Raw genomic sequence first — 16,975 nt, forward strand, 5'->3', positions numbered from 1 at the left:
TTAAAAATAATACAAATAACTGCTCCTCATTGACATTTTATTTTACCGGGTTTCTAAAATTAATTTAAAAACAAATTGTTATTTTCAAAACAAATATTCATAAACAAAGAATCAAGACTTCAGCTGAGGATGTGGTGAATTTGATGCTCACAATACTTTGAAAATTCTTCACAAGGTCACTTATCAATAAAGTTAATTAACTAGAGTATGCAAAGATCCCTCGAATCTGAAATTCGAAAATTCCCTAGAAAAAATTTCACGAAACATATTTTATTAAAATTTGACTAATATTTCGGATGTGCAATAGCTGTATTTTTCATGCATGAATTATGACTGATGTGAAGTATTATATTGATGATATGAAGTGTATTAATTTAAATAATGTAACCTCCTTAAGTATTTGGTCATCTCAACGAAAAGATTTCTTTTAATTTATCAGAAGGAATTTTATGCATTTTATTAAATGTTGCTAATTAGAAGTGGGTCATAGCTGGATTGTTTAAAAAATATATCAAAAATGAATTAAATAATGTCAATGATAATTTAGCCTTTTAATTGGATTTAATCAAAATCAAAAATGTAAGTTCCATTTTTAATTTAACTTTTAAGTTGTTAGAGGTATTCTGAAATTAATATAGGCCAGAATTTGTAGTCATATGCAATACCATACGTACGTCACGATTATATTTGGTTATGCAGCTGAAGTTCAAGAATTCCAACACCACTGATGATAGAGATGGTGAAGTAATAATAGATGATGAGAAATTACGATGAGATAATGATGATGATGATGTGAAAAAATATATATAATACGAAATTTCGTTATCTTGGTTGATTCCCTTTTCAAAGCCGAGCCGAAAATACTCCCCCACAACTCGATATTTTAATCTTCGATATAATCATCTGAAGAAACAGAAATGTACAAGTTCTCTAATCTGTTCGATGGTGAAACAATTTAATGACAACTCGAATTTGTTGACTTTATGAGAGGCTCTGTTGTTGAAGACGTATTGTGTTTTTGGCACCCTTGACATCAGTTTCGCCTCGTGTCTATCTCTGAAGAGACTGATCCCTCTTTAATCACAAGCGAAAAGTCAACAAAAGTTTACGCCAGAGGTACAGCAAACTGGATCTTATCACCTATAGAGGTCCAGAGGTCGAAACAGTGGCGAGATGTTTCACGCTCTTTTAGAGCATCTATTCTTTTTGACCAACCAACACTGATATCTCTTTCTTAAGATTGATTTGTAACGTCTCGACTTGCGTTCAAGTTAAGGAAATACTTTATAGACTGTTATTAAGATGATAATCAAGTCATCGCAACTGGTGTTACCTATTGTTTTCCTGGGAATTTTCGGAGTGCAATTCGCCGTTGCCTATCGTAAATGTAAGCATTAACTATTAATTTTAACAGATGTTGTTACATTTTTGAGTTCATTTAAATTGTTTGTATTATGTTATATTAATTTCTTTGTGTTCAATAACCCCCAAATTCGTGCATTGAATTACAAACTAAAATAATTGATATTTAAATTATTAATTCAAAATAGCTATTAATTTAAAAGACAAAAAATAATGGGATTAATTTAAGTATCCTAGGTGACCTTTTCATTCTTTCACGGATGGAAATTACACTGACTCAAATAGGACATACAGTTAGGAAGTTAAAAGAACTAGTAGATCAAGAGGTTAAAAATCATTATTCAATATGTAATTTCAGTATATTGCGACGTATTTTATAGTAAATATGATTATGAATTTTTAGTTGTATTGTTGTCATCAAACAACCTCATATTCTATGATTGTTTTTCTTTTTCATCATCTGTTCTAGTTCGTACCATACATTGGATCATCATTTATACGACATATAATTTATTATTTACTATGGTATCATCAGTTGATGTTACCCTTTGATGTAACTGTTAATAACAATCAACTTCTTATTTGCATTATTTTTGGATCATTTTTTCCCAACTGACCTTGAACCTTAGTAGTACTTTCTAAAGCAATTACAGAACAATGACAATCCACGCCAAATGCTATCAAGTTTTTTTGTTGGTGTTAATCGTTCAGCACTACCATGGAATTAATGTCTATTTTCAGAAATTTAAAAATCTTGCGAGTATTTTCTAGGTGCATAATAAATGCATTCTCATTTAATTGCTTTTAATGCAAAATATTTTGGCAACTCTTAAGAATAATTGAGTGCAGCTATGAAGTAGGGTATTAAAAGAATTATAATCAACAGAGTAAATCTGATGTACACTGGTTTTGAAAATCAGTGCATGAAGAATTCTAATTCTTCATTCTGTCAAGAAATAATTATTACATTGCAAGTAGGCAAACTGTAGTCAACGGATTGAGATGCTTCATGGACTTATGGTTTGCAATGATGAAACCGAAAATTATAAAATAGTTATGAATGCATACCTGGATTTATTTAGATGCAGTTCATAATGACGAATCCAAAGTTCCTAAAATAGTATATTCCTGATGGCATAATTGGATTTAAATATTTATCTTAACGGATTTTGCGTCGATTACATAGCAGAACGTTTTTCCGTAGTAACTAAATGGAAGATATGACTCAGGATGTGGTAATAGCATAGAAATAAACAATAGCTTGAATCACAGTGACTTTCAAATACACACATACAAATATAAGCAAACAAAAAATGTTTAGAAAGTTTTACCCTGAAAAATAAGTTAGAATTAAAACTTCTAAAAAGATTTATTCTTAAGATTAAACTTTCAACAAATGCAAAGAATTAGCACGCCTTTTTGTTCAGAAGAAGATGAAATTACTTCTTTATGTAAGTGTCTTGGGAGTGTTAGGCTGTGAATATGTTTCATGATTACCATACTTGGTTTTTTTGAACGTCATATGTCTTTTTATTCGCCCTTTACTCTCTATCTTTTCTATTTAGTGTAAGAATGCATTGATGATTTTGATTCGTAGTAAGGATGCAGAAAAAGTAACATTTAAGCAAAAGAATTATTATTTCTTGATTTTTTTTTTCTTAATTGTTCTACAGCTTTTTCATTATGTATTTAATTGCAACTTTATGACTTTTTGGCTATTTTAACTATACAGCCATCTATCATGATTCTGAGTGAAATCCCCCGCTTTAATAAGCTGAATCTCATTTGAGTAAGTATTTGTAAAATAGGTAAAATATCCAATAAATCGTCGTTTAAAAGGTTTGAACCAATGCTGGAAAACAACTTCTATGTTTTAAGTGTCCATTTTAAGCTTTTATGAGTTTAATTCGCTTAGTTTTCCTTTACAGCTTTCTATTTCTGATGTACTCATAATTCCTTTTATCAAGAGTCGTTCTTTATTCCGTGTCGCGTTTTGTGATCTTTTATTTCACCAATTCTCAAATGAAAATTTCTTGTTTGAACATGTGAGTAGTAGTTTGGTTTGTTGAAGTTTAATGGCGCAAGAGTCATGTTTGGTTAAGCTGCGCCAAAGTAACAGTTAAGATCCTTAGCAAACTGCTTTTTCTCAAAAGAAATTTTATTTCCGTTTAAAAGGCCTTAAACTTAATTCAGTGACTCTTTTTCTGGTGATAAAACTTTACGTTTCTTCTTTCGAAAAAAGGTTTACTTAATTTATCGTAAATTAAAGTAATTCAACTAAAGACAGTTTATCAACGATTTTCACTAAAATGTTTACGGTTTTATTGATTTTATTAAACGGTTTTTCTCATAAATATTCGGAGACTTAACAGAAAACGACTCGGTGAACGTTTTTTCGGATCAATTTATAAATTATTTTTAGTATTTCTAGGGTCTTAATATGATTCATAATTTAAAAACCGTGCTAGTGCAAGACCTTTACATTGGTATGGACATAAAAAGTTCACGCCAACAAAGCTCTTCAAAAGATGTCACAAGGAAATCAAAATCTTTTTACTCTAATCTTACTAAAATCAGGAATGATAAAAAAAAGGGGATGCTGGGAGGGAGAGGGTTTTCACGGGTTCACTACTGAGTGCTTCACTCTTGTGGTAACCAAGCAATCAGATAATTGCAGAAGAAAATAGAAAAAGACGCGTTTTTCGTGTTTTGTTATTAACCGCTTTGAGGTATAGTTCAAAGTAAATGTAGGAACTTATCTGGTTCTTACAAATGAATGAGGATGAAATATCTTATCTTTTAAGAAATATGAAGAGCCTCAGCTTCTATATCTTTTTACTGTTGTTGTGGAAAGTAGTATAGAATATTATAGAAAATTGACTAATCTAAAAAAATCTTACGTCAACGTAGGGTATGGTTTAAAGTGTGATATCTTAAGGAAGGAGGAAATTATCACGAGGAAACCACTGCTTAGAACAGCAATATTTTTATCCTTGGGAATTGAAAGACTCAAAGATTTTTAAATAATCCCGAGTGCCCATTATTAAAATATATAATGGTTCTCAAAATTGGATATATTTCATTCTCTCTTCATTGAAAGTGTAAGAATGTCATTTTAAATTCACGTTTAATCTGAAAAGTTGAAAAAAAATAATAAAAAACATGTTAGGAAACTTATAAAATTTAAAAGCATGAACATAGGATTGATTATACTTTCATTAACATAAAATTTATGTCAAAATAAATTTTTTAGTTACAAAATTGAGTATACGGTATCTTTAACAAAAAGAAAAATAACATAAACAAATATTTTATTTTATATCCTTTTGCTTTCTAGACAGCTTCTAAACAGAGTGGCATTGACTTGATTTTATCTTACTTCAAGGCCTACTTTTGTCCAGTTATCGAGCAGCTAGTTTTTAAGTATTCTTTTTTTTCTAATGTTGTGTTCTGAAAAGATTTCTTAAAATTTCAGTACCAAATGTTCAATAACGTTGAGGTACATTGTGCAATAACATTGTACATAACATTGTAATAATGTACAATAACATTGTACATATGTACATTGTACAATAACATTGTACATATGTACATTGTACAATGTACAATGTACATTGTACATGTACATTGTACAATAACATTGTACATAACATTGTAATAATGTACAATAACATTGTACATATGTACATTGTACATAACATTGTAATAATGTACAATAACATTGTACATATGTACATTGTACATAACGTACAATAACATTGTACATATGTACATTGTACATAACATTGTAATAAAGTACAATAACATTGTACATATGTACATTGTACATAACATTGTAATAATGTACAATAACATTGAGTAAAAACCTTCAATAACATTGAATTGAGAGGGAGTATGCAATTGCATTTTGCAATTGTATAATAATATCTTCGCAGTTTCGGCTGAATGTTTGGTGTCGTTGTCTAGCAGAAAAAAAAATTGATCCTAAATACCACAATTTTGTTCAAAATTTTTCTTTAAATGTAGCCTAATGTTTCATTTTATCCCTCATGCCATCGGTAAAAACTACCCCCCCCCTTTTCCATTTACAACCCTATACGAGGACTGAACCTCACCCATATTTGACTGTTTGAATAGTGATTTCAGAAATTATTTCAGAATATGCTTCTGCCATATATACTTTTCGATTCAGGATCCTGAGACTACCACTTTTTGACACTTCGCTAAGGGGTAGTACACAGAAATATAAACAGTTGTTACGCCTCCTGATTGAGCGAATAATTCGAGTTCATCTCATTGCTAGATGTAAACATCTCATTTTATCTTTCCTCTCACGCTTTTTTGACGATATAAACGAATCCTGACTCATGCGTAAAAGCGTGGAGGGTTTTGGAATCCCAAAATGAATAGTGGCTTCTACCATCACTTCTAAAAACATTAACTTTACTTTCATCACTGATATGACGTTATTGCAGAAATCTCTAGATTCTAAAATATGCTTTTTAGCAAAAAAGTTTTTTTTTTCTGATTATTGCACCATTATAATTAGCTTTCCTGAGCATTTTTTTTTTTTTTGATTACTGCACCATTATAATTAGCTTTCCTGAGCATTTTTTTATGATTACTGCACCATTATAATTAGCTTTCCTGAGCATTTTTTTCTGATTACTGTACCATTATAATGAGCTTTCTTGAGCATTTTTTTTCTGATTACTGCACCATTATAATTAGCTTTCCTGAGCATTTTTTTCTGATTACTGCACCATTATAATTAGCTTTCCTGGGCATTTTTTTCTGATTACTGCAACATTATAATTAGCTTTCCTGAGCATCCTTCTCCTTGTTTTGTTTGAAATGGTCTTCCTAATTGCAATTAACGTCGATGAACATTCATTTTAGTTTTTTGGGGGGGGAGGGGAGGGGAGTATTTGTTTAATAAAATTCCTTTCAGTCGAACTGAGAATTTCTTTTTTTACCACTGTCATTTTCTTTTTATTAATCCAAGATTTTTACATACTTGAAAGATTTTTTTCGTATGTATCCATGTCTACACTGAGCATTCTTTACAATTTCTCATAAAAATTTGCCTTCTTCAGACATTTGAACTACAAATTTCTAAATATTAACACTTAAGTTGTAGAGCTTCTGAGAACTTAAAAAAAAGTCTAATTTATCTTTATATTAAATAATGCTAAATTACAGAGTCAAATTTGTTATACTAGTTCATTTCATGAAATATACTGGTGGAAAAATTGAAATTTTTATGAAGTGATACTCAATTTTTGTGACTTTCAAACTTGAAACTTCATCATAAAAACTTAACTATTTCGTTTATTATCTTGAACTTTCCTTGCTTAATACAAAATTTATTGAAAATTTTGACATTTCTACAAGAATAATTTAAAAGGAGCATTTTCTGGGGATATTTTAGATGCTTTTTTATGGGGATCATTAGGAAGAATATGAATGGTGTATACTCAATTTCTGGAGCAGTTGTAAAAGCTTAAAGCTCATTTACAAAGAATATAAAATCTAAAAATCTTACTGCAGTATAATGATGTGGTTTAAAATATGACATCTGAAAAAATGACATTATAAAATTCTAATAGGCAAATCTCTGCTTAGAACAGCAAAATTTTTATTCTTGGGAACTGAAATGTTTAAAGGTCCTTATAACTACTTAGTGGTCATAATTTAAGTATAAATTCTTAAAGCCCATTTAATGAATGTATTGGAGCAAACTTAAAACCACTTCTAATATATATTATATAACCCAAGAGAAAAGGATTTATAAAGAAAAAATAATTAAACCTTCTGACATTAGAAGCAAAAGTGGTATCGTGGGCTGGTATTGAAAAGTGAAATAAGCATGAAAACTAGGAAGAGGAAAGTTTTAAATGCTTGTCTAGGTATTAATTGACATTTTAAATGCTCTTTTTTACATTTACCGTATACCATTTGGAAACAGTTCTGTGAAAGCGGATTATTGAAAAATTATTATTCTAACCTGGCCTTACTCCTTGTGATTTTTGATTATGGTTATTATGATTAATCATTCAGAACAGCTAGTAAATCCCAAAAATGTTTAATAATTTAGCCACTTATAAAACCGTGTAACAATGCTAGTCAGACTGATTTATATACATGAAGAATGACTAATAAACAATTAAAAACATACATTTTGCAAAGTTATTGAAATAAAAGAATTGATATAAAATAAATTCTTTAACATATTAACTACGTTAAAATGTATTGAAAAAATGGGAGACTAAATTCACCAGCTTTTTTAGAAAAACAGGTCGCAAAATGTATAAATCTGCCAATGTTCTTTTCTATAGTGATAGAGTAATTGTGAGCGAATATAGTTAAAATGACTATCAATACAACGATGGCAACTTCAATAAGATGCTTTACACCGGGATGTAAATTAAAACCGGATCATAATTACACCAGGACGTAACAGGTATGTTAAGATATTATACCTATAAATACCTAGTAAGATGTTTGATAGCTTTAAACCGGGACATAATTACACCAGGACATAACCGTGATGTTAAAATGTTACAAAAGGATGTAAATTACACCTCTTTTTCTCTTGTATACGTCGAAAATTTAATATTTTTAATAAATTAAGATATAAGTTCTGATTGTTACGAAATCGCTCTTTTAGATTATGTGGAAGATGAATGTACATCTCCAAACAAATTCCAAAAAGTTTACTTCAGACTTCCATCTTCTGGGCCTGATTCTGTCGGAGAATTACGTTCCAACAGGTTTGGAACTTATTCACGGATGGGGAGAAATTGCCTCCTCAAGCTAGTACCTCCAGAAGGTTATGGAGTCATCATAACAGTGCTTAGAGTCGATTTCAGGAATCACGAAGGCTGCAAAGATTATATTAAAGTAAGTAAGGTATAAATGATATAATCAAACTTCTTTCCTGTATTAAAATATTCGTTAGTATGCAACATATGAGTTTCTTAAAAAGAGAGCAGCATCCAGCTAATATTTCGGAGCTGAAAAAATTTTCACTGTACCATTTTCAGATTTTCACTTATTGACGTGAGAAGAATAGTGAAAAAAAAAAGTTAAGTTGATAAAAATATTTCAATACAATTTGCCGACCTTTATTGTTTAGCTGAATTTTTTTCAGTTACTTGTAGTATGCAGGCCTTCCACTCTAATCGTGGTACAATAGGTAATTTTTAAACCGTTAATGATGGATATGTATTTCCAATAAGAAGTAGTCTAATAGGCGTAAGTAATTATATTTTATGTTCATTGAGTCAGTAAATGTATTTTCGAAGGGAATTCTGAGTCAGTAAATGTATTTTTGAAAGAAATTCTGAGTCAGTAAAATTATTTTTGAAAGGAATTCTGAGTCAGTAAATGTTATTTTGAAAGGAAGTTTAAATTTTTATACATTTGCCCGTCCTATTATCTGATTTAGTAACATGTTCTTGGCACATTAACAATTTAAACAAAATTAAAAGGTTCAATTCGTCTGCAACCAAAATTCACAGAATTAAAGCTCTGAATAACATTATTTTAGGCCAATCAATGACCGCCTGAAGAAACCGCAGAGTATTGATTTGGATTAGAGATCTTCCTCGAGATGGCCATTGAAATTGTCTACAATTTTCTAGGATACTAATATTCAAAGCTTCATTACTCTATGTTATTGGACTCCCTGTATATTACTGGCGAAATCGAATAATTGTAAGATTTTCAAAGCGAAAATATTATTTGAAAATTTTTTACTCACGAAAAAAATTATAGCTGGTTGAAAAATTTAAAGCGCCCATTTTGTAACAAATTAAGATTAATACCACAATATTCTAAAATATTTCTAAACGTAAGAAATATCGTACATGTATAAAGTAAAATAAAATCTGAAATTCTATTATTACACTTTGTAAATTAAATGCATTTTTTAACTTCCCTGTCTTCAAATACATAAAAATACATGAATGTACAATGATAAAAATACATGAATGTACAAATGCATAAAAATACATGAATGTACAAATGCATAAAAATACATGAATGTACAAATGCATAAAAATACATGAATGTACAAATGCATAAAAATACATAAATGTACAAATGCATAAAAATACATAAATGTACAAATGCATAAAAATACATAAATGTACAAATGCGTAAAAATACATAAATGTACAAATGTATAAAAATACATAATCCATGTTATTTCCTTTTTCTGTTTTTCAATGAGCTATTGTAGAATTTTTCTTTTTAATCCTATTGAAAGTTCTTTCATTTTAACCCTTTCCGCCCGATAGACCCATTGATATCATTATAGTAAGTCTGCTTTTAGTAATCAGTAGATGCCATTAGTCACACTCATAATACACTTACGAGTTCCTAGATGGCACCCTGATCTTTATACATAAGAATAATGAATGAATCATTCTAATTAATGAGGATGAAATGACGTTTTTAAATATGAAATATTTCTATATTGTTTTCTTTTTACTTATAAATAATAATTAGGGCTAGAGAGGATTAATAACTCTACATAATTAATGTAACAAAGTTTAAAAGATGCTTATATTTTGAAAAAAAATCCCTTAATCTTTTATATACAGGGGGACCTTACTTAACGAGCATTAATGTGTTCCCGAATCTCTCTTGTAATGCGAAAGAAGAATTTTTTCCCCTGAAATCCATGTAAAACAGGACAATATTTTCAGTTCTGAAAGAAAATACTCAAACAAATTTATAATAATGTAATTTATTATTTATAATGCATGCTTTTGTTGCAAGAAATTTGTATAAAGTTATTTGTCGTAAGCTATTTTTCAAAATCTAACGAAAACGAGACAAGCATCATCATTTAATGAATTTGTAGTGAACATAGCTACTGTCTTATTATTGCGATGGTTTTCAACATACGATGCAATAATTTATCATGTTTTCAACATCCTTCTTATTTCCCTGGAAGGTTGTTGTTCTGTTGAGGCTATTATTTCCTTCTTTCCGGACCAAATCTCCTCCGAATCATTTTGCTGTGACACAGAAAGTACCTCAATAAACTCTTCGGTAGTTCTGGCTATATTCTTCTATAAGCTCATAGATATTGTTACTACCCACCTCTAGTCCCATAATGTTAGCCAGAGGCAAAATCTTGTCGATTAAGGCTCCATAGGCAGTAACTCAAATCCCTCGGAATCACGTTTGGCAACTTTACCTAGCCATGTAGATATACTCTTCAAAAAAAGCCCTCAACACAGACTGATACATGACAATCCAGCATGTGACATCTCGGTGTTTCCTCGCCACTCGTTCTACGAAATATCGCTCTGTCAGCAATAAATTTTTTAAAAATTTTGTTTTACATGTTATAGGAGTTGCTCGTTAAACGAGGTTTGATATTGAACTTATTATCTACCTAAAGTGAAACACTGAAAATTGTTGTAGAGACACTGCTCGCCAGCGAGAATTAAAAATTTGAATCTGTATAACGTTTTGCATTGGCTTTGTTTGTGAAGTGAAAAGCCCGAAAAAAGGCTACATTGATATAAAATGGGAAAGGAAGTAGATAATATATCTACTTGAAGCTAGCTTGAAAATGTGAATGAATTTTAAAAGATGAATCTAAATTTAGAATTATTCATATCTCTGTAAATTTTGTAAATAAAAGCACGGAACACAGATCTTGAATGGATAAATGTACGAGAAAAATATAAATAAATGATACTTTTACCTTATGGGGCCCTATATATTTTTTTAAATTCTTAATCTCCATAGAAGCAAAATTGTTTTCTACATTTGTCTACCGTATTTAATAAAAACTCTTTAATTGGAAGTATATGTCTATTGCAATATTTAGGGAATAATTTCTTGTTTACTTTTTTGGATGTTCTGTATATAATGGTTTAATTTTATTGCGTGGCGTCACCTAAAATGCACTTATTCTTGCAATCTTTATTCCTGGCTTATAACTATAAAGATGCAAAAACGTGCCTGCTATCCTCTAAAAATAGGTCACTCCCATTTCATCCATGACATATCCATTAGATATTCAATCAAAGTGAAGATGATGAAAAAGGAGGAGATAGACTCTGTGGTTTACAGGAACTTGGACTCAACGGCAAGACGTATTTCTCAGATGGTGAACTCAGACTTCTGTATCACACTTCGGAAGGAGGAATGGGTTTCAGCAATGGATTCAGGCTCATATTCACGGTCACAAAGCTGGGTAAGATAATTAGAATTATTTTTGACATATGAAATAACTTCAATTTATTCGCGTTCTTAAAATCAGTTATTTTCTAATCACTTGAATTCAAACTTCACTTTAACTTGAGAGTTGGGCGCGTTTTCGTTTCCAGAGACTACATTCACTAAAATAAAAATTCTTACTCAGCTAAATTCTAATTAATCCGCTTTTGATTCTATGTAAGCTTTGAATTCGTTTCCAGCTGATTCTGTATAAGTTCTGAATTCCTGCCTCCCTATTCGGAATGTATTCTAATTGGGCATGGATTAACGAAGATATATTAATATCTCATAAAAAATGGACTATTTCCTTAATGAGCATGAAATTGAATAAAGATCTGATTTCCAATTAACTCCTCGTCTGCTTCAATTTCAGAAAATGCATTTCATATATACAACAAAGAATTAAAAAGTCATTTCGAGAGAATCTATGCCTTCAATTTAAATGAACTTTTATCCAGTTAAACAAATCATAAGTGTATAATAAGTTTTCAGTGTTGTAATGCTTATGAAAATTGTTTTGGCAAATCGCGGCTAAACAAGCAATCGTGGAAGCAAATTTCGGCTTCCGGGCGGAAGGATGGAGTGTTCAAGATCCTTTGTCCTTTAAAATATGCCATCTATGTGAACTTGGTGTATCTTAAATCCGTTGTCATGTATAAGACGTTTTCAAGTTGAGGTATTGCCATTCTTGTTGATGAAAATGATCCGAGCACAAATGCAACGACAATTAAGGACATTAATCGGCAATCTTTGGGAATTCTTAATTCGAAACCCAATTCCAGCGAAAACTCATCATTTATGTCGACAAGGTGTATATCAGGAGCTCGAATGTACTTCTGCTGATGTAAAAAAGAAGTTTGGATGAGGAGGAAGTGTTGGCGCCATGTGTTTCCTTCGTTATTTCCTCATGGTTCAAAATTGAGATGTTAAACTATGTACAGCCTTTGTGTTGCTTCAAAATGAAATGTAAATGTATATTAATTAAGCTACAACGTGTGGATATTTTAAATTCATAATAAACAATATATGAATTAAATTTAAAAGATTTGATAGTAAGCGTAGTTAAGCTACACCGACCCACTCGAAGACTTATGGTTAAACTGAATGTTCATTACTCCAGGACATCAACAGATGGCAATAATGTTTGAGTTCTAAAGGCATCACCGGCGTTGGTACAACCTCTCGTGTAGGAGTATTGGAAAGTAACTCGACCTCACACCGCTATTGTAACAACAAGGATCGCGAGAAAAGATTTAGTAGTATACTCTAATCAATTTACTTCTTTCAAATTTAATGGATCATGTGCCGTCCCTCTATTGCTTTTTCGGTGATATATTTTTTGCACTATATCTATCACGCACTTTTAACATCTCTTTTTAAACACAATTTATTGTAAAAGAAAGACCCTTGTACAACCAAGGTCTAGAATTTAATCAGATGTGCTGTATTTGAAAACGACAAAAAAAGCGATAATTAGTTTCAAACATTAACGAATTTATGTTGTGTTGAATAATGATTGTGAATATAAATCTGACACAGATAATAATAGCACGTAACTGGTTCAAAAAGGAAGGTTACAAGTCCTTAGAGAAAAAAGGGTTTATTCAAGAAACCCAGAGACTTACGCATTTAGAAAGATATTAGTACATATTACTTTTTCCCATAGTCACCATAGTTGTTAAGCATTTGTGCAATCGGTAAACCAATCTATCGAAACCAGCAAAGGAGAAAGCAGGGTTCTGGTAGCTGAGCCACATAACGACGGTTTCCTGAACGCAGGCAATTGTTTCTAAAATAGTCATCCGCCAGGTGCGTCTCCAATGGTCCGAACAGGAAAACTCTCTGCTTGCGAGATGCAGGGAGAATGTTCCGATACATTCCACTGGAAGCATTGTTCCAAATTACGTGCAATTGATACTTTGTGTGGTCATGCATTGTCGTACAATAACAGGACGTCTTTTGAGAGCAGTCCTTGTTTCCTGTTAACTACCTTATTACACTTCGCACTTCAATCATTAATCATGCAACCCGTCAATGGCACCATCTGCGAACAGAAATTTCCGAGCGTCAAGCCACAAGTTTTATCTGCCAGAGGTTTTTGAGTACTGTTCTCTCAAGTCATAGAATTTAATTCTCAAAAAGAATTTCCGCATACATGAAAGCTTTTGTTGCTTTACTTTTTGAACCACCGACATAATAACTGAAGTTGTGCTTTTGTCTTCTTTTTGCAGATACAGAGCCAAATGCATGTACAGCACCTGAGCAATTCAAGTGTGACAATACTCGCTGCATCTGGTCTGGAGTGACATGTGACGGAATTAATAATTGTGGAGATGGCAGTGATGAGACTTCGGCTGAGCACCCTCACTGTCGTACGTACCAACAGATTTACAAGAACTTCTTATTTAGATTAGGTAAATCATCAGAACAAACATTCATCTACCGACAACAAACGTAGACTCAAGAAGTAACATACACATAAATTCGCAATTTAAAATACAAATAAACTCTCAGTTTAAAATACAAATAAACTCGCAATTTAAACTGCATTTAAATTGAAAAACTAAAATATTCCAGCTATGCATAGTATGCGAAAGGTATTATTGGATTTCTTGGTTGTATATCAAAAATATTTTAAGTTTCTTTTGAATATTGCTTATAAAAAAATAATTTGATTTTTCCTAAACGTATATACAAATACGAGGTATTTATTAATGGGAATCAATCATGTAAACGTATGATAGCGGATTAAGAAAATCTCGAATTTCTTTTTGTCTTCCTTTGTTGCTTTTGCCAATAAGTATGGAAGGCTGCAAATTAGTTAATTCTCACAATAATCTATTAAACAAATTTCTTGTCTCTTAAATTTTTTTTACCATGAACATGATTTAAAAAATTGTTTAACAACAGACACCAGGTACCATTTAAAAATAATGGTATCATTTTCTTTTAAAAACTCTGATTGTAGATTTTAAGATTTTGTATAATCAATACATTTATTGTTAAATTAACACTAGTAATAAATATCTCATCATATTATTTAGGATCAAATAATCAGAGCCCAAGTGACTCAATGAAAATCTTACAAAACAAAGCTAATGAATCCGTTGAGAGCTATTGAGGAGTCAGACTCGTAATATTCAAGTTGGGTTTGAAATTCTGATTATAAATCAGACTCGTCAAAGAACAGTAAATGAGTAGAAGAAATCATTGCTTTCAAATTATGAGAATGTGATGGTTCTTTAGTAAGCTAATTGATCTCAGATATATATCGTAAATAAAACTTTTTTACTTTTTTTTATAGCTGATGTAACACCTGTTGCTATCACTGCAGTTGTTCTTGGGATCACAAGCTTTATTGCTATTCTTGTCGTCATGTGTATTTGCTGCTGTCGTTCGGAATCGGACAAAGTAGCGAAACTTCCTTTAGTCGAAGATTTCCCATACAGACCCAATGCCCCATATACCCCACTTCCAGGATATACCCCTCTTCCAGGCTACACATACGGCTCGATGAGTCCAATGTCTGCACCACTACAACCAGTTCATTCTCCGAATGCACAAGCATCTGCTCCAGAGAACCAAAACATCTGCCCCAGCTATACAATGCATCCTGGGATTCCGTATGTTCAACAAAAAGTTGAAATTAGATACGACAGACCTCCTCCATACAGAGCTTGAAATATCTGAATGCGATGAAGTCTTTTAAGAATTACAATTGTCGTAAAATATCTCTGAATTAGTGTTAACGTTGTTTGTCAGTGGCATTTAAAAACATTATTTTATGTTCAACGATCGTAGCTTTTTTGTATGTTTGTGAAATTATGCATATTCATGTTTGTTTCTTTATGTGTGTGTCGTTTCCGCATTCACAATTTCTAAATTGATCTGTTTATAAATGTGACTTCAATATTTCATAAAAAAACCCCGCATAATTCCTTTTCAAACTTCCAGATTATTTTGCAATGTCTGTAAAGTGCATTAATCGGATAATCTAGTCGTTTCTAATTCTCTTCAAATGAAGAAAAATGGAATCAAAATTGCATTTGTGAAGGATAAAAATGCATTAAAGGAGTGTTTTAAAATATATAATGATTTTTTTTTTAAACAGAAGATTAGTAAATGTGTATTTATTATTTCGAGAAAATTTCATGATGAAATATTTTACAACAGGAAGTACTTTTGGATTCTACCTCAACTTCAAAGCATATTCAATCAATAATTCACTGTAAATAAATGCACATTCTCATTACCCTTCCCATGTTTTTCGATGTCTTTCTAAATAGTTTGGCTTTTTGATATGCCTACATACCAAATGACACTTTATCTTAGATTATTCTCTAGAAATTATAAATTTTCTAGTCCATTTCGGTTGCTTCATTATAAGACATATAATGAAAATATAATAAATAATATTGAAAAACTTTAAAACAATAGTAAATAGTACCAATATATTACAGATACAGAAAGTATGTTTCCTCCCGTTTCATTTAAACCATGTGAAGGAGTTTAATTAGAGAACGTTTGTGACAGAATATACAAAATGCTTTATTCATATTATTTTTCTAAGAAAAAATAATGAAAATATTTAGTAATGATTCAAATTGTAAAATATCAGACTCCTTATAATATGAATTTTCTGTATTGATTTGATGATATGTTTGTTTTGTTCTGATTAAAAACCGCCAGCAGTTAAAAAACTTCTATAAGTTAACTTTTATGTTCTAAATTAACAGATCTTATACACAATTTTATCTTGAGGACCCAAAAGTATAATAATTAAGTACATGTATCTGACGTACAACTGAAGCTTTAAAATATTTAGAGGTTTTTTTCCTATTGTATACTGTTCTTTACCGAGAGTAAATCAACTTTCATCAATAACACAAAAGCGTGATATCGAATTTATATATTTCTGTTGGTATTTTGTCAGCTTTAGTTTTGGTAATTTATATCAATTATTACTTTTTATGCTTAGTTTATAGTTGTTTTTAATTTTAACTGTACAAAATTCGTATATGTGTTTTAATTATTTCAAAATGTTACCGTTCATGAAAGTAATTTGTTAATTTTAATTTTATGAAACATTATACTCATATTGTAGTACTCAGTATTAAAATGTCAGAACTATTAACAAAAAATCTTATTTTCCTACGACTGTCAGCTAGTACTCTCTATTGTTATCTTTTTCTAACAGTTTTTATTGCTCTTGTAAAAATTAAATAATATGCCTACCATGTTTCTGATTATGATTTCGGAAATAAAAGAATACTACTATAAATGTTTATGAAGCTTTCAATCCGCCTATATAGCGTTATAGCCATAGAAAACACTCGAGTAACTAGAGAATATATTGTTAAGAACACTG

At 30.7% G+C, this 16,975-nt stretch overlaps 1 protein-coding gene across 2 annotated transcripts; it reads left to right on the forward strand.

The window, feature by feature from the left end:
- The first annotated feature begins 848 nt into the window (after positions 1-848).
- On the forward strand, positions 849-16,909 carry LOC129958182 (abnormal cell migration protein 13-like). 2 transcript variants are annotated; one of them, XM_056070448.1, is made up of 5 exons: positions 849-1,387; positions 8,033-8,265; positions 11,404-11,584; positions 13,839-14,021; positions 14,912-16,909. In XM_056070448.1, the coding sequence occupies exons 1-5, from the start codon at positions 1,303-1,305 to the stop codon at positions 15,286-15,288; spliced, it is 1,059 nt and encodes a 352-aa protein (XP_055926423.1). In that variant the 5' UTR covers positions 849-1,302; the 3' UTR covers positions 15,289-16,909. The 2 variants fall into 2 exon arrangements, with proteins under 2 accessions (XP_055926423.1, XP_055926424.1); XM_056070449.1 differs by having other exon boundaries at positions 851-1,387; positions 13,839-13,979.
- The last annotated feature ends 66 nt before the right edge of the window (positions 16,910-16,975 follow it).

This window comes from Argiope bruennichi, chromosome X1 (genome assembly GCF_947563725.1).
Source record: "Argiope bruennichi chromosome X1, qqArgBrue1.1, whole genome shotgun sequence".
NCBI classification, from domain to species: Eukaryota; Metazoa; Arthropoda; class Arachnida; order Araneae; family Araneidae; genus Argiope; species Argiope bruennichi.

What these genes read in the sequence shown, in the direction of transcription:
- LOC129958182 (XM_056070448.1), top strand. Translation starts at nt 1,303, where the DNA reads ATGATAATCAAGTCATCGCAACTGGTGTTACCTATTGTTTTCCTGGGA. An exon ending in CGCCGTTGCCTATCGTAAAT is followed by an intron (nt 1,388 to 8,032) that starts GTAAGCATTAAC and finishes TCGCTCTTTTAG; the next exon opens with ATTATGTGGAAGATGAATGT. An exon ending in GAACTTCTTATTTAGATTAG is followed by an intron (nt 14,022 to 14,911) that starts GTAAATCATCAG and finishes TTTTTTTTATAG; the next exon opens with CTGATGTAACACCTGTTGCT.